Source organism: Atractosteus spatula, chromosome 4 (assembly GCF_055471065.1).
Source record: "Atractosteus spatula isolate fAtrSpa1 chromosome 4, fAtrSpa1.hap1, whole genome shotgun sequence".
In the NCBI taxonomy this organism is placed as follows: domain Eukaryota; kingdom Metazoa; phylum Chordata; class Actinopteri; order Semionotiformes; family Lepisosteidae; genus Atractosteus; species Atractosteus spatula.
In genome coordinates, this window is record NC_142709.1 from 8,949,381 (window position 1) to 8,973,654 (window position 24,274).

General features: G+C 37.6%; 1 protein-coding gene across 1 annotated transcript in view; it reads left to right on the forward strand.

Moving 5' to 3' along the window:
* LOC148835776 (ankyrin repeat domain-containing protein 10-like) overlaps nt 1-20,778 on the forward strand; it is a 48,995-nt gene extending 28,217 nt beyond the window's left edge. The window contains exons 4-6 of the mRNA XM_088912616.1: nt 13,000-13,244; nt 13,683-13,769; nt 19,569-20,778. Coding sequence (XP_088768742.1) covers nt 13,000-13,244; nt 13,683-13,769; nt 19,569-20,053 — 817 coding nt within the window. The 3' untranslated portion in view covers nt 20,054-20,778. The remainder of the gene's footprint in view (nt 1-12,999; nt 13,245-13,682; nt 13,770-19,568) is intronic.
* The last annotated feature ends 3,496 nt before the right edge of the window (nt 20,779-24,274 follow it).

Genomic DNA, 24,274 nt, shown 5'->3' on the forward strand with positions numbered 1-24,274 from the left:
AATGTTACCTGCAGTATTAACCCTTGCTTTAGACCTGTTTTTTTTAAGTCACCATTAACCTTATGAACGTGACGATAAACACTGCAGACGATTCTTAAACTGTACAGAAAAAAACTACACATCTCAATGTTTTGCAGCTACTTAATTCGAATTGACTTGGTTTTTTCAAGTAATCCTAGAAAAGGGGGAGCATTCCAAATAGAAACTGCTGAATCTGCCACAAGTGCTTCTGCGAAAACCTTACAGTTGTGGCATTGAGTGTTCAGTATCGCTTCCTTTCTGCACACAAGGCATACTGTTGAGGTATTTGTTGCGGTGATTGGTTTTAATGCTAATCTAGGAATACAGTTATGATAGAGTCTTGTTAGACCTGCATGCTTTGCTTACCCTAATGTACAGTTTCTGTATTTATTTTTTTAACTAACCTTAGCTATATTTGAGATGAGATTTTTAACAGAAATAGAGTACCTTTCAGATCTGTGTAAGCATGGCTCTAGCAGTTATTCTGAAGGTGATATGCTAGCGAGAGATGGCAATTTTAATATCAACTGAAAAGCAAAGCATTTCAGGAAGAAAAAAAATTAAATGCTTCCCATTTAACCAGGAATAATTTCCTTGTTAATATTTTTTGAACCATCTAATGCATACTTGTTTTATAAAATCCCATTACTTTTCCAATAGACTGCGGGTCTTGATTATCAAAGCTGTAGTGTACATTGTTTTGAATGTAGTAGAGGTTGAATATGGGTTGTGCACATGCTATGGTGTTTTGTCTGTTTAATGACATTTGTAGACAATCGATCAACAGAAGAGTTCTTCCTTCTCACTTTGTGAAACTTGAGTTCTGTTCTAGAATCTGACTTATTCTAAGTTTCATGTTCCAATGTAGGCTGTCATTAAACTGACAAATGCCTAATTATAACAAAATTTCATACTGGAATACCTTTTAAGAGTCAAATGAGAACATGTGGTCATCATGATAATTAGTTTTACAAGAATGCCCCACTCTTAAATGGGGAATATATTTGTCAGATGTTGAATGCTTTAATTTTCCTTTTTCCTAAGTACATTTATTACTGGTTGGCAAGGATATAGTGTGCTGTCTTTCTGGTACAGTACTTTGAGTTTAGAACAAATGGTTCTGTATTTTCTGGTTCTTGAAGAAATGCAGAACCACTTGTTGAATCTTAGTAGACTGAGAGACCAGCTTGACATACTGTTTGGCTGCACTACATCGCTGGTATCCTAGGTACAGCTATGAGCTATGAGCCGTTAGATGAGTGTTTCATGGGAACGATCGGACATGTTACCCATTGTAATCACTACTGTTTACTGTGTGTGAATTGAGTCTTCTCAGAGTCCACTCGTTTTAACGAATGTACAGTAATATGGTGAAATGCGGGTATGTATATTCATTTTTTTTACTACCAGTTATTTACATGGTTTGATGCTCTTAAGCAAAATTTGTTCATTTTTTTTAAAAAAGTTGAGCATGGAAGTACAGCAAAATATAATTTAGCAGGCATTTAAAGATTTTTTTAGCTTTCCCTTTTTAAAAAGTATTCTCAATATTGTTAATTCAGAATTTTAAGATGTTTGACACTAAAAGGGATTTCACTTATTGAACTGTTAATTGCCAGATAAGATCAAATCTTTGAGGTTCAGCACCAACACCAGAAAAAGCTGACATTTAAAATCACATCTGCCTGTTTTACACATTTTCTTTTGTGCAATTTAAGTAAATGACATGAGAGCCTAATTTTTTTTTTCACCTTACAGTATTATATAGATATTCTGTGTAACATGAGTCAAAGGAGTTTTATGTATTTTTGTGAACTGGTTTCTAAAGGAACAATACAGATTTCTTACAGCACTGCTAATATAAATGCCATGAATATGCAATTGCTGGCTTGTGGCAACTGACAAAGACATCATTTAAAATAAGCATCCACTTTTGTATGCAACTGGATGACCAGATACAAAATTTGATAAAAGTAGTTATTCAGATCATTAATGAAATCTGATCACCTACCACTGGGGAATTAAATTGTCCTTAACTGACAGTACCAAATCAGAACTTGACTGCTCTTGTTATTAACTTTATTTAAGTGAAACCTGTGGTGGTCAGACAGTTTAAAAGAACCTGAAGTAGCACTACTGAGAATCAGTTCAAGGAAAAAGGCTGATTATTGATAAAATCTGAAGCCCTGCAACTAGATAGGGAAAAATTCCAAAATGGCTTATGTAGATTATTGTGGTGCAGTTTGGATTTGGAGTGGAGTAGTTTCTGAACTAGAGTACAAATCCCAAGTCTTGTTATAAAAACTGTTATGCTTAGATATGAATATTGTTGAAATAAGAAAATAATTTTGTCTGGTAAACTGTTTTAATTTTGAGAGTTTTTAATATCTATATTACATTCTTATATAAAATAGCTTTCTGTATCAAATATTTTATTTTGTGTTTTCAATGTTACTCATTTCTGGCATCATAATTTTTTGTTCATGTTTTAATGGTGAGTTTTGAGTTCTGAGCAAGAGCTGATGTAGATTAAGGAAACCTTGCTGGGCTCATCATTTCATAGATCAAATTACAGGGATTTGAATTTTTGTGGAATTCTCTGCCTTATATTACCATTTGATGATTTCTTGCTTAAAGACATTTGTGGAGTTCTTTGCTTTTATAATTTGTTTCTACCACTTCACACAGATGATTGCTGTAAATGCCCTTGCAGTCTCTATCAGATCCATTAGACGGGAGATGCACCCAGTCACATCTACTGTCTAACCCAGAAGAGCCGCAGTCCTGCAGGGTCTGTAAGCAGCTCAAAGCCCCCAGTGACTGAAGGCCTGGAATCTGGAAACTGGTTGCTATTTAGACTCCTTAAACCCATAATTGGCTGCAAGGCATGTCATTTTTTTATTGCTCATGAAACACTTATTTTACAAAAAAAACATGTTTTGGGTATGTAAATGTTGCCTTCAGCTGACCGAGCTACCCCTGTACTGGGAGGCAAGTCTAACATGTTTGTTAATGTGGTAATATTAGTTAAGTCATTAGTGCTTTAATATATTCAGCCTTTGTGTGGACAAAAGGTTTTTTCCCTCTCAGTCCCTTCACAGGTCTTGTGAATTCCTTTCGAAGACCTATTCTCTTAATCTTGCAGGTAGATGTAAATTCTAAACCAATTTGTTCTGTAATGAGCATTTGCAGAAAATGTATCATGCATAGCTTTCCCTACTTTCTTCAGTTTCTGTCTTTGAGCAAACAGACTGCACAAAATTAATTATTCTGCTTAAGCCTTTGGGGATTGCCAGATAATTGGAGTGAAACCCACTGGTAAAGCATTTTACCTCTGTCAGGCGTGGACGTTTCTTCCAGATGGACATGAAGGAGATGATAAATCATTTGTAACACAAATTAAACAGAATACCCATCATCAGTATGAACGGAGTGATCACCTTGCTAATTGAGCTATTTGTGTAATTTAAATGCAGAATAGAGCCGTGTTCGGTTATCAAAGTGCTTTTTTCACACCAGAACTAAGTCCCCTATTAATTTGCTGGTGACATCAAAACATGTTTAGCAAAATGCCCCCTCTCCAGTTCTTGTTTAATGTTTGAAATTTAACAGACATAATCAAATTTTACTTTAATTACAAAAGCCAGGAGGCAACTGAAGCATCAGCACCTAGTAATGCAGCTTAAAAGCATAGTTCCCTGTGAATTCAAATATGTTGGTTAAGAAACCAACAAAGGTATCGAACCTGGAACATCTGTATTCAGTAAACCTTTCAAATATTGCACTTTTCTAGCAGAGATCGCATACACTATATGCAAATATGTACATATAAAATTAAAATAATAAATGCATTAAGTGACAGAAGCATTCCAAAAATGTGTACCCTAAAGTGCAATTTGAGCACAGAAAAGGTATCCCTTTATGCTTGTAATGCTTATGCTAAAACAACATCTAAAATTAAATTTGTGCAACATTCAGTGTGAAAGGCTGCTTTTTAAAATTGCTAGAAACTCTGAAGTCTGTAGGGTGGGAAAGCAGTTGCCCTGTTGTAAACCTAATGTCCGCCATGCCAAGTTGAGAATCTGTGAGAATCCCTGAAATGGCTGCCATAGGCGGTTAATGAGTTGAGAAACTAGATAGGTATGTCATCACTGAAGGAACCATCCTGAAGAAAAGACTTATGTCAAAATCTAAAAATACTAAATGGAATAGAAATTACATCACTAAACACAGAAGTGTGCGATGTTGCTTACAGAGGCAGTACCAAATGTATCTTCTCTTTAATCTATTCAATTTCTTTGGGTGGTTGTGAATGTTTGCTCTGATTTTAGGGCACAGGATATTAGGATATTAAAAAGTAACTTTAGCATGTGCACAGGTTTTGAGTCTCAGACTTTTGATCGGGCAGCTGCGTCAGCATGTGTAGGCTGTAAAAGAACAGGTAAAGATTCATTCCACGCTGAATGGTAAGTAGCAGAAACAGAACGTTTTGGCTGTAGAGCCTTCTTCAGGTGTGAGGGAGAACAAAAGACAGAGTAAGTAAGAAGGGGCGAGGAGCAGTGAGAAACTGGGCATATAGCAGGTGAGAATGAGTGTCCAAACTCAGGGAGAACAGGAGGTGAGGTGGAAAGACGAAATCTGCAAATGAATAGAGAGGATTTCAAAGGAGATGAGTCTGTCGTCGAGAGACGGGGAAGCTGTGATTCACGTTTCAGGCTAATTTTGGTTTCGGATGTCTTTCTGCAAAAGGAGTTACATTGATGAGACAAGAGGAAAACTGGTAGACCAGAGCTGTAGACCATGTCACCTCTATTGGCCATGATCTTGCTGATCTCTCCATCTGCATCATCTCAGAAAGGTTTCAGAACTCCTATTGCAGAAAGACATCCAAAACGTGAACAATTATCCTGAAACTAGGATCACACCTTCCCCCTTCTCTCAAGGACAAACTCATCTGCTTATAAATCCTCTCTCTTCCTCTGCAGATCCTGGCTTTCCACTCCTCCCCTCCTGTTTTTCCTGAGTTTGGATACTTCCTCACTGCTCCCCACCCCTTCTTACTTGTCTTTTGTTGTCCTGTGCCTTGTTTATTCCCTCTTTCCTTCTGTCCCTTACCTCTGAAGAAGGCTCCACAGCCAAAACGTTTCTGTTACCTTTCGGCATGGAATGAACCTTCACCTGTTCCTTTTCTCTCAGACTCCTTTATTGCTTTTCTAGAGGAAGTTATTTGACTGAGGCAGGTCTGACTATAAGGTCTGAGGCAGTGAGAACCACTGTTTGAGAAATTCTGCAGATAAAACTTGACAGTGAAAATAAGCCATTATCGATGGGATGCCAGAAATGTTGAGTAAAAAAAAAAGGCAGCAAAATGATCTTCTATCCTGCTAGGAGTTACAGTGATCAAAAGTTAGGAAGACTGTGAAAGTAATGAAAATTTGACATATAACCATAGCGTGTAAGATTTATTCTGGTAACAAGGTGATTTTAAAAGGAGGGGTTTATATCTCTTCATATCCTGTTTCATAATGGCTAAATAATTACCCTGTATTGGTGGTGATAAACATGCCAGAGCTGCCTAATGTGCTGTACTTTCCAGAAATGCCATGACCAATGGAATTGCAACTCTTTTTTTAATGTTTTAAATTGTATCCTGGGTTATAAATCAGTTCGGTAATGGTAGCAAAGATAAGTCTTCAATGCTTTCTGTTGAGGGAACCATGTATGTACATCGAAACGTCTTTCAGTATAATACACTTGCAGGTTTGCTTCTCTCTTGTAAATGTTTTAGTTCCAAGCATGTCACAGCAGTGACTTTCTGAGGACGCGGTAATAAGAGGGTATTAGTTTACACCCACAGAGTTAAATTTTTCATTGTTTGTTAAGCCGGTTTATACCCCTGGATATGCAAATAAAAATATTAAAATCAAGTTTTGGGCCTGACATGTTTGGAATACTTAAAGCACATTTAGGTGGTCTTGAGAAGTGGTGTGTCTTGTTACCCTTTGACTTTTGGTGGACTTTGTTGTACAGCATATTGCATAGCTCGTGTTCAGATTTGGAACACTGTGGTTTCTCAGCTCTCCTCAAAGCAGCAGCACCAGAACACTTGCTAAATCGCTCCAAAGAAACCTGTAAATGTAATAAAGGTTACAAACAGGAGCTAGGTGGTAGAGCCTGAGATCTGCTTGTTAACATTTTAGGACAGACACACCAGTCCTTCAGGACCAGAATTGTTCACATCTGGTTGAAGTGGTTTTTCATTGAAATGTTCCATCTTGAAAGAAAGCAAAACCTTCTCAAAAAGTTGTACAAGTACAGCGGGAGGCACTGAGGTGTGAAAACAGATTCGCCTTGCACTGAGTGCCGATGCTCACGGACAGTTCCTTGTGCTCTGACAAGTGTACAATGCCTTTCTGCCTCCACACCTCACCTCTCTTTGAAGAATGTTTGCAGAAGGTGTTTTTGCTGGAATAGATAAAATGGCACTTAGTCTTAGCCAGTATTTACTAAGCCAGAAATACTGTGAACACAACAGGATATGCAGAGATTATAAACTGCACCTTGAATTTGATGTCTGCCTTCACAGAGGTCAGAGTTTAGAAGTACAGTACCTGGATATGTTGAGTGAGGTTTAGAAAAATCTGATGCCTAAATTCACATTGGATAATTATTTCTGTAACACAGAGCACCCTCTGTATGTCATTTCTTTACAAATAGATTTCGCAAAGACCCGCATGTCTATTTTTATTTATCGTATTGTTAATTGTGTTTGTTTTAAGGAAACTGGAAGCATTTAATTTTTTTAATTGGGGAAGGAAGTATGCAGGTTAGCTATATCTTATTTTTCTTATTTGAAGATAATAAATTATTTGAGATAATGTTAAAAATGCAGTTTTTTAATCCTTTTTGTATGTTTTTTTGTGTTTCAAGTGGAAGTTTCTATCTACAGACTGCGTTGTAGAAATGTGAGGAATTCCATATTTTAATCAAATACTAGGGGTTATAATGAATAAGCAAATGTCTTCTTTTGAATGGGAATAACCATTGAGAATTGCATTGAGAATTCCTGTTGTTGTTGCTCCTGTGCTTATGTGATGAAAGATCTTCCTCCTTGACTGTGAAATAATGTGCCTTTGCTTTCAGCATTCCCCAGCCTCTACATTTGATGTTGTGGAACAGAACGTCAGTCTGAATCTTTCCTCTGTTTATCAAGCCCTGAAACTTCGTGAATCTGCATATCCACAGTACTTGAATCCTCTTGTTTGGACTGCTTCAGGCCCTAAGAACAATGTGGTGTCTCCAGAAATTATCAAACTTGAGTTAAAAAGACTGGAGTCACGTCTTTTGCCATTGTTTTTGCTAATGATGCAATTTAGGAAAGATTGTTTAATAGCATGAATTGTATTAAGGGGCGTATAAGATATCTTAAGTTTCAGATTTTGGTACTTTAAGCAAACTGTGTATTTCCAGTCCGTTCTGTTGCTTACGTAGGTTTTCTTGAAAGTGCCCAACTTAATAAAGGAGAGATTAGGGTACTGGAGATAGTATATCTTCCAGGGAAATCGGTTTACCACGAGGACCAGGATAAATTTGAAGGATTTAAGAAACTGAAAAACAGATTACTGAGAGTATTCTATCATTTTTTAAGTTTCTGGTGGTTTTACATTTGGTATTGTAAGCAGTACTCCTAAATAATATGTACTTGGCAGGTTTTTCTGGCCCAGTGGGAAGCAATATAGTGGCAATTCCAGCTTTTTGGGAGTAACTGTGTTTCTGCACAATTTTCTGGTTGGGTTTGACAGCTTCATTGGAGAATGCAGATGAAGGTTTAAGACAAAGACAATACTATTAACATTATTTTTTCTAGCTCTTTATGCAATATTGCAAGTAAACTTCCTCACTGTTGCAGTCTTATTACTATTTCATGACAATTATAAACCCAGTTTTAGTGATTGTCTCCCTAATGTGTGATGAAATGTTTTGCGCATAAATTAAAGAATTAGAACAAGAGTTAGTGTGAACAGGTTATCAATGTACAGAGTCAATTTAATGAAAACCAAAGATTTAATGGTATCATTTGATTCCATGATAGGTTAAGGTTAAATGATTAAAAATGTTCCTCTTTTCCGAGCACAAACTATGGCTCTTGTGACAGTACTAACAATAGAGGATCACAGATACTAGGATTTTATTTCTTAATCATCCAAGATGTTCGATAGGTTGGTTCATTTACAGTTGCAATTCCTAGCAGTGGTCTCCACTTCACAGTGCTTGTCCATGTGGAATGAGGCACATAGAGTAGTCAGATTGCTTTCTGGGTCATTGGCTGCCTCGCACATCACCCAGTACTCGACAGGAAATTAGCATATTCTGGAAAAACCAGCATGGAATGGAAAAGTGAATAATGGGCATAATAAAGAAAAGCTGCTGTGAAATGTAGTGCTTCCAAAAATATCACTGGATCATAGATCACTGAGCCTAGTTAAGTACTAAAACAGTTTTCAGAGGCTTCTTTATCCTCAGGGAGGGCCACACTTCAGTTTTGTTCATTAAAGTAGCAAATGAAAGAGGATTCAGAAGCCACAAATGAATTCTTCAGGGAGCACAAGCTATTCTTCAAAGTCCAATGTCCAATTCAAGAGCCTTAAATCATGCCTTAAATATTATATGATGTACATACGTTTTATATAAAGTAAAATATAGACTATATTAGTATGTAGGTTCTTACCCAAGGTTCTTAAGATCTTACCCAGTTAACACAAAATATCAGATTTTGGACTAATTCATGTGTATATATGATGTATATGTTCATCTGATGCTGAATATTAACAGTAACATACTGTTCTGTGAAAAGAATTTGTCCCTTTTTCAGATTTTATGAATTTCTGCATATTTTTACCACTGAATGTTTTGTTACTTTTTGTGCCCCCCCCCCCAGTTCAGTTGATTCGGTATAAAGGCATAGCTAGGACCAGCTGTATGAATACATTATAAAACAATCAGGGCTGATTTAGGACAGCCCTGCTCTATATAAAACTCAAAAGCTTTGTCTTTCATCCTCACAGTGAAGTTCTTACCATGTGGAATAGAGGCACGTCATGCGCTGCTCAAAAGTTATTTTTGAAGACCTTAGAAAAAATGTCATGAATGCCTTTGAGTCTGGAAAAGGTTATAAAACCATTTCTAAAGTTCTAGGGCTCCAGCCAGATCCAGTCAGAGTCATACTCCTAAAATGCAGAAGATTAAGAACAATAGTGAATCTTCCCAAGAATGGCCATCCTGCCAAAATCACTCCAAGCACGCAGTTTAATAATCGTCCAGGAATTCTCCATCCCGAGAACAACATCCAGGCATCTGTGGGCCTCTCTTGTCTTGGCTAAAATCAGCGTTCATGACTCCTCCAACAGAAAAGCACTGGGTAAAAATAGGTTTCATGGCAGAGTACCAGGATGGAAATAAATGCTAAGAAGAACATTGATGCTTGTCTCAAGTTTGCCAGAAAAAACACCTGGATGACCCTCCAGACTCCTGGAAGAATGTTTTACGTGCAGATGAGTCACAGTTGTAACTTTCTGGTTACATGCGTGCTTTTGGGAACTGGAAGCCCCAGTTGGAAATGTAGGAGGTGGTACTGTAGTTTAAAGTTTTGCTTGTAGAAGAACCACCAGTAAACTTCAAAGCACAACTTTGATCCACCCACCTGAAGTTCCTTGCAGGGATTTGTCTTGCATGTCCTTCTTGGTACTTTGATTGGGCTGTCTTGAAAGTTGGACATAAAATCTCCTATTCTGCTGTATATGTGGCAATCGCAGACTAGTTACTCTGTACTGATTTAGGATGGAATGTACTAGTTTACTGTTTGTTCTTAATGCCCCATAGAGAAGAAAGTCTTGTTCCAGATTTGTCTTAAAGACCTTATACACTACACTTCCTTATAATGACTCTGTACAGTGAAACCTTTTACAAGGGTGATCTTAAAGCCTTTTGCTTCAAATTATTCTGTGAAGTACGTGTTCTGAGAACTTACTCAAGTCTTGTTTAACTAATGTGTGATTTGTAAGATTTTTTCTTCTAGACTAAACTGCTGTAAAGAGCATTGTGAGTATTCTCTGTGGTTTTCATTGGTATTTGCAACTTTTTTTCTTACCAATATAAACTCAATTTCAAAATGTAATTTCAAATACTGAATCTGTTTATAGTATAATTCCCAAAATTACATTTCCCAGCATGCCATTAGTCTGAGCTAGTTTCTGTGTGGTTGTGAAGTGATGTTGCAGATACTTTCTGGGAAAAAAAAATCACATGTCATAAGGAGCAAGAGCCACTGGATACCTGGTTTAGCATTTGTGTCTGTGAACCTTTGAGGGTGGGGGAGATCTGGCTTCATTTTATTAGTTATTGCCATTCAGAGAAGACATTGCTTATTAAGAAATTCAAAGCAGGGCTCAGCAGTTACTGCAGTGGGAAAAGACAAGGTATCTTGCATTAAGTGTATGCCTGAATCCTTTCAGCCTTTCAGGTTATATTTAGGGTAGAAATATGTATAATATATCCATCCAGTAGAAAATGTGGTTGTGTTCCTTTTCTTTACCTGTGCTGCTGGTCCTGCATCTGTTACTCCATACAGTTTCTTTTGGAACTGATCTTTGCAGGCCTTTTCAATTAGGGAGGGAGTCATACGGTTGACGAAATGTAGGAGAATGCTTATTCAAAACATTTTAGAAAAAAAAAACATTTAATAATTCCATTAAATTTAAATCTAAATAAGCCTCTTTTCCAGTTGATTAGTTTGTATATCTGTAGACTCCTTTGTCTATGCATGCGAGGTTTTTTTTTCATTCAGGTAATTCCACAGTTCTTTCATACTCCACTCCATCAAGATGTAATATTTTCATGCAAAGAATATATGGGCAGATATCTTTCATCAGTCTGCTTTAACGTTAGTTCAGCTGCTGTGCTCCATCATGTCCCGTGCTTTGATGAAGACGCCATGGGTCCTCAACGCACATTCTCCTGTTCGATTTAGGATATTCTTTGACTTCCACACGGGATATGGTCTCATCAGCAAAAAGGTCATTCTTTAGTCTTGTACTTTGGTTGAGTGGCCACCTGATATGATGAACCATGTTGTCACATCTTAGTAGGTGGTATTCGTTATTCCACAGGTCCATCAGTTCAGCCTCCCAGAAATGGATCGAGTGAGTAGATTGGGAGATCATTTCATTGATCAAGTATCTTAAACTACAAATCGTAAGATTTTGAACGTTGAACAATTCTTTTAATTGTTTGGATGACTGAAGCTTTGCCTGCCTTTCTTCTGTTTTCCAGCATTGGGATTCTTAAGTGTTTCTGCTGGAGAAGGAATCTGACATTGGAGAAAATGGATACACCTAGATAAAAACGGTTTTGATCATGCAGTGTTTGCTTTCTAGGACCTATCCTTAATATTACATGTGCATCTCCTTTGATTTGCATAGTAAACTTTGTTCAAGAATGGAGTCCATTTAGTGCTTCACAGATGTACAGTTATATTCAGAATGCTTAACTAAATCTTTACCACTGTGGTAGCCCACTGCCGTCAAAACACCAAAGAAATGTTGCAATGATCAGCTCGCGGTGTGTTTTTGGTTGCTAGTGGCTCATTGAGCTAAATATGTCGTCATTCTGTTTCTTGAAGCTCCTAGGCATCTGCTTCAACAACCAGGCTTGATAGCTTGGTCCAGACACTCGCCACACTTGTAAAAAAAACAGTGCCTCCTTTGCTCACATACACTTCCTCATAACTTCTCTTAATACACTGCTTACATTCACTTTTTGTATAAAGGCTCCTCATAATCTCTGTTAAGGATGTAAAATGTAAACTGCCAATCCTGTTGGATTTGAAATTGCTCTGATGGCACTGGCTTGAACTCTTGAATGTTTTGGGGTAAAGGTTCTTTAAAGATTATTTTGCTTCACAAGATGAATCTTTAAAAATATTTTTATTACTAAGAATAGAATAAAGATAAACATAGATAAAAGCTGAACCTGCATTGATCAGATAGGATGTGATTTGTGAAGTTGTTGACTGGACAAATAATACATCTTGTCTTACACTTTCATGCTTAATTTTGTCTTCTCTTTTGACCAGATTTTCTCTTACAGTTCCTTTGATACACAAGCAAATATGTGTTCATTTTAGTATTTTCCTGAATTAGCAAGGAATTAATAGTCAATAGACCTGGAAACATGGCATTTGAAGACTCAACTCTTCCTCTCCAGTCCTCTCTGATGTTAGGCTCCAACTCCATTAAAAGAACTTTCCTACCATTGTGTTGGTTTTCCAACATTTATGACCTTTGATGTGCCATCTATCTCAGAAGAAAGACAGCTGAAGATACGCAACACCTCTTCATGGTGACAGCTTGTCAGTCTTCTTTCAGTGACCCAACATTCATTTGTCCTCTTTTAATACAGATCTTGTTTGTCTCTTCTGACAAAATTTTAAATGATTTATTGGCTGACTGTGGAATTGTCTTTGCTGAAGTTGCGACTGTTTTTGATGACGGTTTTGATCGTCACACTATTAGAAAAGAGTAGTAAACTTGTGGTGGCTAACTTTATAGCTTTCTTCGCACTGCTTTTTCTGTGGACTTTTTAAGGACAGTGGAGCAGAAACCTGGTGTACCCATTTACCTAGAAATATGAAAATAGGGAAAAGGATTCAGGCACTTTGTTTCTTGTGTTAAATTATGATTGTAATAGATTGCATTAAAAGTACATACATTGGCATTTCCCACTGCAGTGCTAAAGAACTGTTATGAAGGTAAATCAGTTAATGTTGAGTAAAAGGTGTTTTTGCATTTTCTTTCCTAGAACAATCTTCATATCACCTTCAGGGAGTTCATTTCAGTGGTAGGAAGCAAACAGATGACCTGTATATTGACTGTGAACGGCAGTGATGCACAGAGAGTAATTGAGTCTTTTTTTATCGTGCAGCTTGAGAAATGCTAGTGGCCTGACAGCAGCAGATCTTGCACACGCCCAGGGATTCCAGCAGTGTGCAGAGCTCCTTTCAAATGTGCAGAACCAGCTCAATCAGCTGAATGGCTTCTATACCAATGGGGCTTTAAATGGTGACCACCCGGCCACTGACCCCAGAAGCCACTTCAATGGAGCACCCACTAGAAAGAGGGCCCTTGAATATCTGGAGTCTAACCTGGCTAAGAAAGCCAGAATAGAAGGTAAGTGAGGTGTTTTAAGAGTGCGCAAGGGTGAAACAGACATTTAAACGTGGATGTCAAGCAATCTGTATAAAAAGACAGACCTTTAGCACCGAAACCTATGTCCAGAAAAGCCGATGGCTTTGCACATGAACAACAAGAATAGTCGTTAATGGTCATTATGAAAAGTGTTAATTATGAAAAATTATCACCTTTTAACTTACACTGCGTGATGCCATCCTGAAACCTACTGTTTTGCTGGGTTTCAAAATACCGTCTTTTGATGATGTGATTTCCCACACAAAATCTGTGAAAATCTGTGCTTGTAACTTGTTCCACAATCCTGTTCTGAATATTTAAACTTGTCTGATGTGATAAATGTGATAGAATTTACAAAACGGTGTACATGCAAAAGTCCTGTTGGTGCCTACTGTGCATTGTATTGTCATTTGCATGCAGGCCTAGATTTGTCCCTGAAGATGTACAGAGGTGCTGAAGAAGAGCTGGACTCCATGCACACTGAGACTACGCCTCCAATCAGTTCAGGTGGGATTGGACCCTTTCCATTTGGCCACAACTGCACTGAGACTGTAGAAGACCACACTGCTAAAGAGAACAGTTCTCCGGGACCTAAAGATGTCGACATTTTCAATGTCGCTGCCATGCAGATCCCTTGCCGATGTAAAAACAAATATGCGTACTTCTAGCTGCTTAAATGATCTCTGTTCCAGAAATGTATGTAAAATATAGCCTATCTGTGTCCAAATGTCCCTTAATGTTATCTTGAGCATACTGCTTTCCACTTTTTTCAGAAACTTTATTGGCAATGGTTTAAGTTTTTTGCATGGCAATTATTTTTTGTTTTGGATTTTTCTAAATATATCCTTCAGTATCGGCGTAAGATAAGTGGTAACAAGTTACACATCACTAAGGGTGTTTGTATATTAGTCTTTCTGATAGGATCTAAAATAAGTAGAAGCCTCTTTCAATGTGTAAATATATGGGAACAAGTTTTTAATTATTTTTTTCATTCCATTGATAAAACTCAGTTTTAACTTCATTTTATGACGTACAGTAAGTTTCATGGTCAACATTTAATTTCTGTTTTGCACTGTTTGCATCCATTCTATCTTACATTTCCACTAATTTCCATTCCTTACGTTTTCTTACTCTGCACGTGCTGTTCACCCTCTGTAAACCTACATCTCCCTCCTATCCCATATTAAGAAACATGGGCTTGGTATACTGTAGTTTCATGTACTGAGGACATAAAAGGAAGCCAGGTGCTTGATAGGCTTCATAGGCAGTGATTGAGGCAATGTGAACCTTGTTCGGACAATTCTTTTTGAAGAATGTTTTTTAAGGGTTTAAATATGAAACAGTAGCTGTATGAAGCAGTGTGGTTCAGTTCTCGGCTAAAGACTCGAAGCTCTCAAGAGTGTGTGCACTTCACTAGCGCTCGGTGGAAGATCAGCCATGGTCTGCCAGCAGCTTGTACACCTCAGCAAAGGTGCTCAGCCTGCTTCTGGAGCATAATAAGTGTTTTATCATTCTTAGTAGGACACTATTTGACAAATTGCATTCAATTTTTCTTACTTTTCTCATTGGTTATAATAACTTGAATGATTTAAGATAGGCTTTTAATTGGACTGTTTAAACTAAAGCTAAGTTTGTACTTAGATCCATTTCTGAACTGTTCCTTAAACTTTTAACATGGTAGATCACATAGCTGTTGCTGCTCTGTAAAAAAAAATTACATTTTAATATTCGCTGGTAGCTACATGTCAGTGATATTTTATTTACTAATCATTTCAGAAGTCATTTTTAATCTTTTCAAACCACTGCTGTCTTCTCCCAATGAATTAGAACTACCAGTTAAAACACTATTATTGATTTTCTCATGATCTCCATACATTGAGCCTACTGGGCAATATACTGGCATCAGCTATCATTTCATGTGTTGGTGTCTTTGAAGGCAATGAAGTATCCTCACTTCAAAAAGTCCTTGAATTACATAAAAGTAGTAAATCCATTTCATTTTATAATTACAGACGTTTCAGTAATTGGCATGTTTGCCAGTCTGATTAAAACAAACGCATATTTAGATATATTGCTTCATTAAATATTTGAAATATGCTGTTATTGTATGTAAAATTGGCAAAGTGTTCCTCTGTTGTGCTTCATTGATCTTTTGATTACATCTTTTTTGTTTGGTATGTCAAATAACAAACATGGAAATATCTTCAAAAGAGTTACTGTTGAATAGACATTTTTCTTAAATTAGCTACACTTATTTTATGTATATAACATTTATTTCTCATTTTAAGAATATAATAACTTGTCTCTACAGTACATACTGCTTTCAGCACTTGAATGCTTCTTTACAATTACCAAAATTAAGTGTTTTTCCAGTAAAGTAACTGGGTAAAAATGATCCCTCCCAATATTAAGGCCTAAAGCTTCCATAGGACATGCATTTGTGCAGTGCAGCATTTTTCCGGAGAGCTGTAAAGGTGAAACAGGCCAGTTGGTACATCTTTCAAAACAGCTTATTTGGTTGCCACTAACTGAGTGATCCAAAGACTCTTTTCTTCTCAAACTATCTTCTGAAAAATTCCATTCACTTTGATTTTCTGTGGTGAGGTAGTTTGTTCTACAGACTTGCTAATGCAAGAGATGGTTCCTACATTCTGTCCTAAATTCACTTGTACTTCCATTTGTGTCCTCTTTCTCTAGATTCATTGCTGAAGCTGAACTAGTTGTTTAGGTTCACTTTGTGAACTCCTTTAATGACTTTGAATACCTAAATCATATTCCTATAAAGTATTTTCTATTCCAGGGTAGTCAAAGCATGCATGTTAATGAATGGAAAAAAAGTAATCTTCTCTTTTAACATGCAGTTTAGTTAATCAAAGTCTTTATAGCATTGTAAACTGGTACTAGTGATTCTGATTTCATTGCTCTGTTAGATCAAGCAGTTTACTGCAGATAAACTTTGTTGACGATCAGGCTTCAGAGTCATTTCTGAATAATTCATTTTAGAGGGAAAAATGTTTCTTGCAACTAGGTTGCACATTACTAGTGTTGTGTAAAGAAGGGAAAATTAATTTTAAGTTCTCTTACATAATAGTTTCTGTAGTCAATATATTAATGTACATACTGTGTATTTTAAAGTGCTAATAAAGACATGACATGAAATTTAGTTACATGTCTATGATAAAGCAATCTACAACATCTGTTTTGGAAGCAGAGAAACTTTTTATTGCATGTAAGTAACAATAACTTTGTCTCTGATAATGTGCACAATAAATCAATGATTTGTTACTGAATACTTTCCAGTTTTGCATGCATGAAATTATAGCTTGCAGCTTTAAATACTGGGTGTTCTGATTTTGGTAACTAGTAATGATATTTCACCTATAACATATTTATCACTTAACTGCATTAGTTCCAATGTACAGCATGTGGGCTTCCAATTAAAACGCTTTGTACTTGTAAAGACCTATTAAATGTAAAACACATTGAGAACCAAATTGGGTGGCTGCAAGTGTATATGCTTACTTACAAGTGTTTCTACACTGCTGTATGTGGGCTGATTTGCTGCACTGTCCTTTGATATGCAGGATGTTTTTGTTTTTCTAAAGGTGTATGTAAGTATGAGCTGCTTTAGGATTTATCTTTCTGAAACTGAAGACCCCCCAACACAGACTGGATTTCCTTTTCCTTGTGGTAATAGGAACATTTAATCCTGTTTTTTTTTGTACAAATTCTTTTTTTTGGGGGGGAGGCAGTTTTGGCAGATCACGGAGACTAGTTATGTAGCTAACACAAGGATATGTTGACCGATAACATGGCACTCAAAACAGCACAATCACCAGTATTCTGGGTGCCTCTTGCAATGAAGCAGGCTTCTATGCTCCGTCCAGTGCTTCAGGTTCTTCATCACTTCTGGTTGCAGAGGTTAGCATTGCAGTGCTGGGGCCCTGGGTTCAATTCTGGACCTGGGACTCTTATCTGCATCGAGTTTGTATGTTCTCCCCGCCTTTGCGTGGGTTTCTGCCGGATGCTCTGGTTTCCTCCCACAGTCCAAAGACATACTGGTAGGTCAGCTGGCTTCTGGGAAAATTGGCCCTGGTGTGAGTGTGTCTGCCCCTGTCCTGTGATGGACTGGTGTCCCATCCAGGGCGTACCCTGCCTTGTGCACATTGCTTGCCATGATAGGCTCTGGCTCCCTGTATTGGATAAAGCGATTAGGAAATGGATGGATTATTTCACCATTTGCTCTACCAAGTGGGTAAAGTGAACATCTGATTTCTTTAAGTAGTTGCTCTAATATTTAATTTTTCTATTGTTGAAGATTACATTTTTCACTGTACCTCCCCAATGAAGAGCTGTCTTTCCCAATATTTAAATAGAGGGGATCTGCTAGGGAATTGTGGATGAAAAAGTCAAGCTATGTAATGACATTTAATGACAGATTACTAGTAATATGAAATGGTAATAGTAATAAAGTTGTAATTTAGTGCTGTACTTACTGCAGTACTTACATGTGGGTGGATGAAACAATATTTAGCATTTAAAGGATTTATTCAATACAAATTGAAAAGAACATAAACCACTGTAAAATTAACTGCATGTGTTTGGAGTTGGACTTTTTATGTCAAAAACCCTTTTTCAATCAGTTTCTGTAATAAGAGGATAATTTACTTTGATTACCCCTCTCCTCTCCACCCCTAGTTAGAGGTCCAGATGTCTAAAGATGCTTTTTAAACATAACCACTTTGAAATACAAAGATGAATTCACAAGAAGATATGTAGAAGGGGAGAACAGCCAATAATGTATTTGACTGGTATTAGTACTAAATAGGTATGTGGTCTTAATCCTCAAAATCCAAACCAAATAAACTACAGAAAGTAGCTTCACATTTTACTTCATACTTTATGCATTAGAACATTCATTGTTGAATTGCGCCCTCTAGTGTGTGTTGTGAGGTATTGCATCTACACCTTTATATCAATCTTTTGTGGATTGTGGACTAGCATTTGCTTGTAAGTACTACAACCTTTTTTGATATTTTAAGTATTCTATTCATATATGTGAAGTGATTTCAAGTAATAGATTTAATAAATTCTAAAACTACATTTAGCACTGCTTTAAAACAAATTAAAACTATTAAATTTATGAAAACTTTCACATGATTTCAAGGTTCTGGCCCTTGACACATTAAATGTATCTTTAATGTAAGTTTTAGCTAGTATGGGCACTAGAAATTTGATATATCCTTAATCAAATGTCATTAGATTCATTCTAAAATGCCTAAAACCCTTCTCAGCATATTTTAGACATGTTATCCATTTCAACAATATGGAGATCTCTTATGAAAATTTTACGCTATGTCCTCTGACATTGTTGATAGCTGTAAATATGACACCCAAAATATCATGCCTTTTCTTCCTTATAAATGTTATAAATAACTATAGATGTCAAACGTGTATTTTACACTTTCCCTGGACTGCTGATGAAAACGGAATATAGCATAGGTTTGATGTGGATCAGCAGTTGAGAAAACTCTTCTTAGAAAGTCTTCCCAGAAAGGAATTGGATGAGTCTCTTGTAAAGTGAAAACTGTTTTATGTAGTAACATCCCAAAGAACCCATTATTCCTTAGAGGGCTGTCACAGAATAGTTCCAAATTGATTTTTTTACCCACTGTGCTGAAGATGCAACAGTGTTCAATTTTATTAACAAGAAATCTGGATCGGTTAGCCATTTTATTGATTTTGCCTATAGGTTTCCTCAAGAAAAGTAAAACAACAGTGCAGGAACTCCTTGACTGTAAAGTGAATGAAGGCACATTTTCATGAATGCAACTTTAATATAGAAATCCTGGTGCAACTGAGATGGATGTTGAGAAAACTAACTCTTAGAATTTGGACAACAAATGGGCATGACAGGATACAAAAAAACTAAAGCAGTGAAACTGAAAGATGCTGAGTAGTCTTGGACGCTTATTTGACAGCTCTCAAAATGAGCAACAAAAGAAAAAGATCATTTTTAAATTGGATACTGTGAAACTGTGCAAACCAGAACTAAAATCCAGACTGTAGGCCTCTGAAGTAACCTTGCCGTGTTGGACTCCCGACGCCATGGTGGAAATGTTTGTATCTTAGCCCACTGCCATTTAATCATCTCCCAAGTGGTCCTTCAGGCTTGCCACTGGAGTAAATCCATTAAATTCACACTCCTGAGGTTTTGCGATATGCAGCCACGTGCCCCTCGTGTTTTAAGCTGAATGCGATTGATCCGTTTCTGTTCTTGAACGGCCGGTGTTCCTGTGCCCACAGGCCTGAGGAACGGTGGCGTGCCAGGGGGAGATCTGATGGGCAATGGATTCGCTGCGAAGGGGCTCTACCACCCACCCCAAGCTAACGGAGGGAATGCCAAGCCAGTTCCAGGCGCGGTGAATGGCTCTCCCCCCGAGTGGGGGCCGGCGCTGACCGGTTCCACTGGGAACGGATCGCCCGTCCTCCTCTCCCACCCCGGCTCCGATGCCGAAATCCGCTCGAAGCCCTCCGATATGTGCGGATCTCTGCATCTGGGCGGAAGCCCCAGCAGCTGTGTGGCTCATAGGCCTTCTTGGGCAGCGTCTAATCCGGAGCCAGGGGATCTTGGCGACAGTCTACAATACGGACATTACCACGGGTTTGGAGACACTGCGGAGAACATACCTGAAGCCAGCAGCCAGGTGGAGCACAGCCGATCGATGAAAGTGGAGCAGCGGTATGATCACGCAGTCTTCAGCACGCTGCACCTTTATCACGGCTCTTAAAAAGCAGCCAGTCAGTCACCTCCATGACTAGTTTGTCATCCCTTCTTGACCTTGCGGTTAAGATGTCGTCGTTCCTTTACTAGGGCAGTGCTTCAACTGACTTCCATGGCTGACGCGTAAAGAGTAAAAACAAACACAAGCCAACCTCCCTAGTTACAAAAGGGAAGTTTCGGCGGGCTCTTTTTTTTTTTAAGATCTCATTTATTTTATAGAGTAGTTCTGTTTTGAAGATAAGGGAATTCGAATCGCTGAAATCCAGCATAAAAGGGACATTAACGTAAAATGAGAAGCTTTATTTGGTTTATCAACGCAATGTGGTCATTGAAATGTGTGATTTAAATGCTTTGATTTAAATTGGTTTTGATTTAACTATTCACAAGTGTGAACGCGATGACTCTGGATGCTGTGGTTTATAAGTTTGAAAAAGGTGAATCGAAAGTTTGGACTGAATACGTTTTTTTTTGTGCCAACACTGACTCAAATAGCTGCAGTTATCACTTGCAATACAAGCATTTCTAGATTAATTGAGATACTGCTTCCATTTATGCATATGTTTTTTTTTAAGCATTAAATGAGATACATTTATGTTCCCGCACTTAAAATGGTTCTATGTTGTGATGTTTGGTTATGCTCGCTTTTATAGAATGGGTGGTGTCCTTGCATTCCTTTTTGTATGACTTCTGTATCCGTTTTCATTGTTTGAATATAATAAACATTATTCCCAATATTCTGTTGTTTCATTATAAAATGTTAATTCTAGGACTCTTTGAATGTTCTTCACATGTAGGTCTATTCTAAGCGGCAATTAACATCTTCGATAATCGATAATCGATAATCATAATCAAATGCAGAGGAATAACGGAATAACGACCATAATACTTTAAAGGGACAAGCAACCGTTTTTAAAACGGGGAGCTCTGCAAAATTTATTTTTATTAACCTACTGGCAACAGTATTACCATATACTAGGTATGTTTTTGTAACAGCTGACTTGCATACTGATTTACTTTCACACCGTGAAAGCTAACCGTGTTCAATGATACCTGCAGTGCCTTCTGCAAGTCGGATTTACTAAAAACTGCATGTCAGTACATTTATAGCGTGTTGATTACGGGGAATGTATCCACGAGTAATGAGAATAATTAAGGCACAGGCACTAGATCGCAGCACAGGCGTTTCAAGCACGGAAGTTCAGACACTTGCATGATGAGAAATTATCTATCTCCATGAAGATAAAGGTTCGAAACGTTTAAATACACTGGTTGGATTTTTTTTTTTACAGTTATATACTAATTAAAATGACAATAGGTAACAAAACAAAAATGCCGTTCACGTGTACTTTTTTACTGGAAGACTAAAACGCCACAGGAGAACAGATTTTAAAACACTAAAATGGGTCATGGTCACATAACCTCTAATCATTCAACCCCTTAAATTAACTTCTTAATATTTAAAAACCATCAAATTAGCGGTGACGGTTTTGAACATGTGGAATGGAGCTGATATGTACAGTAAAAATACATGGTTACTTACAAATGTGATTTCCAGAAGCGCTTTTTGAGAGCTCGAAAAAGGGCACAGCCACCAACCCCAGGCGTGGCCGAAAATGAAACACTACAATATTCAGCCGTGTATGAGCACCAACTCTATTCTAAACCTCAAACTGTAGGCCTACTGAGCCACAATCAACCCCTGAAAAGGCAGGCTTTAAAATTACAGCTGAGCCACGGTTACCATTTGCGCTTGAGGCAAGGGTTTAAATGACAGGAAACAAGAAGACGTCTTTTTGTAATCTCTTATCCCACCGATCTTTACGTAAAATTAATAAGTGAACTAAGCTTTTTACGGCGTTACCCCGGTTACAGCATAATAGCGCTTCTTTCACGTACACCGGAAAAGGACTAACCTACCAAGGATATATATATATAGCGTTGTACAGCGCTAACCTCTGTTGAAAAAGACACTTGAAACGTGCTGTACCGTCCCGCTTCCTCTCAAACTTGACCTTGACTGCGTCTTTTTCCTCCTGCATCGCCCTGTAGGAGAAGGTTCCCCCATTTTCCCTTCGACAAGTCTTGTTACGGTAGACTGCGGCCCCCCTGTCTCCGTGTTCCCTTTTCTCTCTCTCTCCTCTGGCGACCAGCACTCCTGCATTAAACTAAAGGACAATAAACCCCCTGGTACAGGAACCAGGGCTCCTGTCTCCGTCCTGCTTTGTGCTGCAGTCCACCTGCTGAAACAAGGGTGTAGGGCCGTCCGCTGCAATACTAGAACATTTTTACATTTCATCTGTTACGACGTGTCGGGCAATCGCATACAGTATGAAATATTTCTATCGATTACTGAACAAGACGAATAATGGCTTTCTGGTGTAAAAATCAATCACAAAGAGAAATATTCTATAAAACCAGTAGTTGTTGTTGTTGCATCAAATTCTTCACGAATAACTGTTAAAAACACAAGAGTAATAACTAGTAAAGTATTTTATTTTCTCCTGCTGTAGCTGGGAGGACTATTTCTGGAAAGTGTATTACCCTGACTCCGAAGACGACATCACTGATGGCTGTCGTTGACTGAAAGTTGACAAAGACAGCAACCAAAATAAAGTTTTTCGTTGATACTCTCAAAAGAATGATGATTTTTCTATTTTTTTTTATTTGACGTGTGGAGAATGATTCATGTTTTTAGGTTTCTTATTTTTGTTAGTTCTGTCTTTGTGGTTTATAGTAACTATTTCTGTCTCCCAGGATAAGTCAAATTGCAGTGTAAGTTTAGTGTACACCCACGCGTACAATATTCTGTCCTACTACCTCTTTTATTAGGTCTTGATCTGTTCTCATTACATGGCCATACCACCGTAGTCTTCTTCATTTGACAGTAGTAACAATATCAGGGTCCTTATAAAGCTATTTTAATTCTCTGTTTTTCCTTCTTCTCCATTTTCTTTCACTGGTTCTTAAATCTGTCTTAAGACACTGTTTTCAAAACCCATGAGTTTCCTCTCCATCTTTTTAGGGAGAGTCCTAAACTCTGAACCATGCAGTATCACTAGCTGGATTAATGTTTTGTACTGTTAATCCGAATTTTTGTTGGTCATGACAGCAGTTTTGACTTCATCGTTTACCCAATAGCAAATCTTGATCTATTTCCAGCCTGAATTTTCGCTATTTCTCCCTCTATACTATTGTCCTCTTGAACTTCTCCTCTCAAATACTTAAAATCTTCCACTTTCCCGAAGGACATTCCCTCTACTTCCACAGATCCATTTGTATTTCCACAGCTACTTACAGGGAGGTATTTAGTTTTATCAACATTGATCTCTAGACCCACTCCTTTGCTCTCCTTCACTAAAACCCTTGTCATGTCTCTCAATTCTTGTTCGCTTTGACATATGAGGACTACATCATCTGCGTAGGCTAAAATATTGATCTTTCTGCCTAACCTAATTCCTGTTTCCATTTCTGTGACTTTCCTTATGGGTCTTTCTAACACTAAATTGAATAGCAATAGGGACAGGCAGTCTCTGTGTTTGATGCCAGTCTTTACCTCAAACACATCTGTTGGTCACCCATTCAACTCTTACTTTGCATCTTGAGACATCAACAAAAGGGATTATTTAGAAACAGGATTATCCACAAAATCCCAGATGTCATTAGCTGTTAGTCATAAAAGCCAGAATAGGATTTTAAGATCCATTATATTTTTGTATTTTTATTATTGTGATATCAAATGGGTTTTTTGATAATCCAATGGCATATTTCTATGATTTTAAACCCCAATATAAAAATACTCCAGGTCTGATCCAAAATGAAAACATCCAAAGTCTCACCTGAGATCTGATTCTTTATTCATGACTCATGTGATCCGGGTTCCCACATATCTTGAAAAACTGTAGATTTAATTTTCAATGACCTAACAACATATTACCAAGTAAATTGAGAATGTAAATATTTTGGGTTTTACAACTGTAGCAATATGTCAGCTGTCGTACATATGTTTCAGATTCCTACATCGCAAAACCATTTACAAAATCAGTTATCATACCATATGCTCCACATTTTGTAATAAACACCATCAAAGTACTAAATGGTGCGAAATGTATAGAGAGAAATAAGACGGATAAAGATCCTGTTCAAATTTGTTTCTTTCCAGATCACAGAGTGCGGTTTTCTACTGAAGGAAGAATACTTCGAAATCCATTACATTTTACTAGCCTGTACC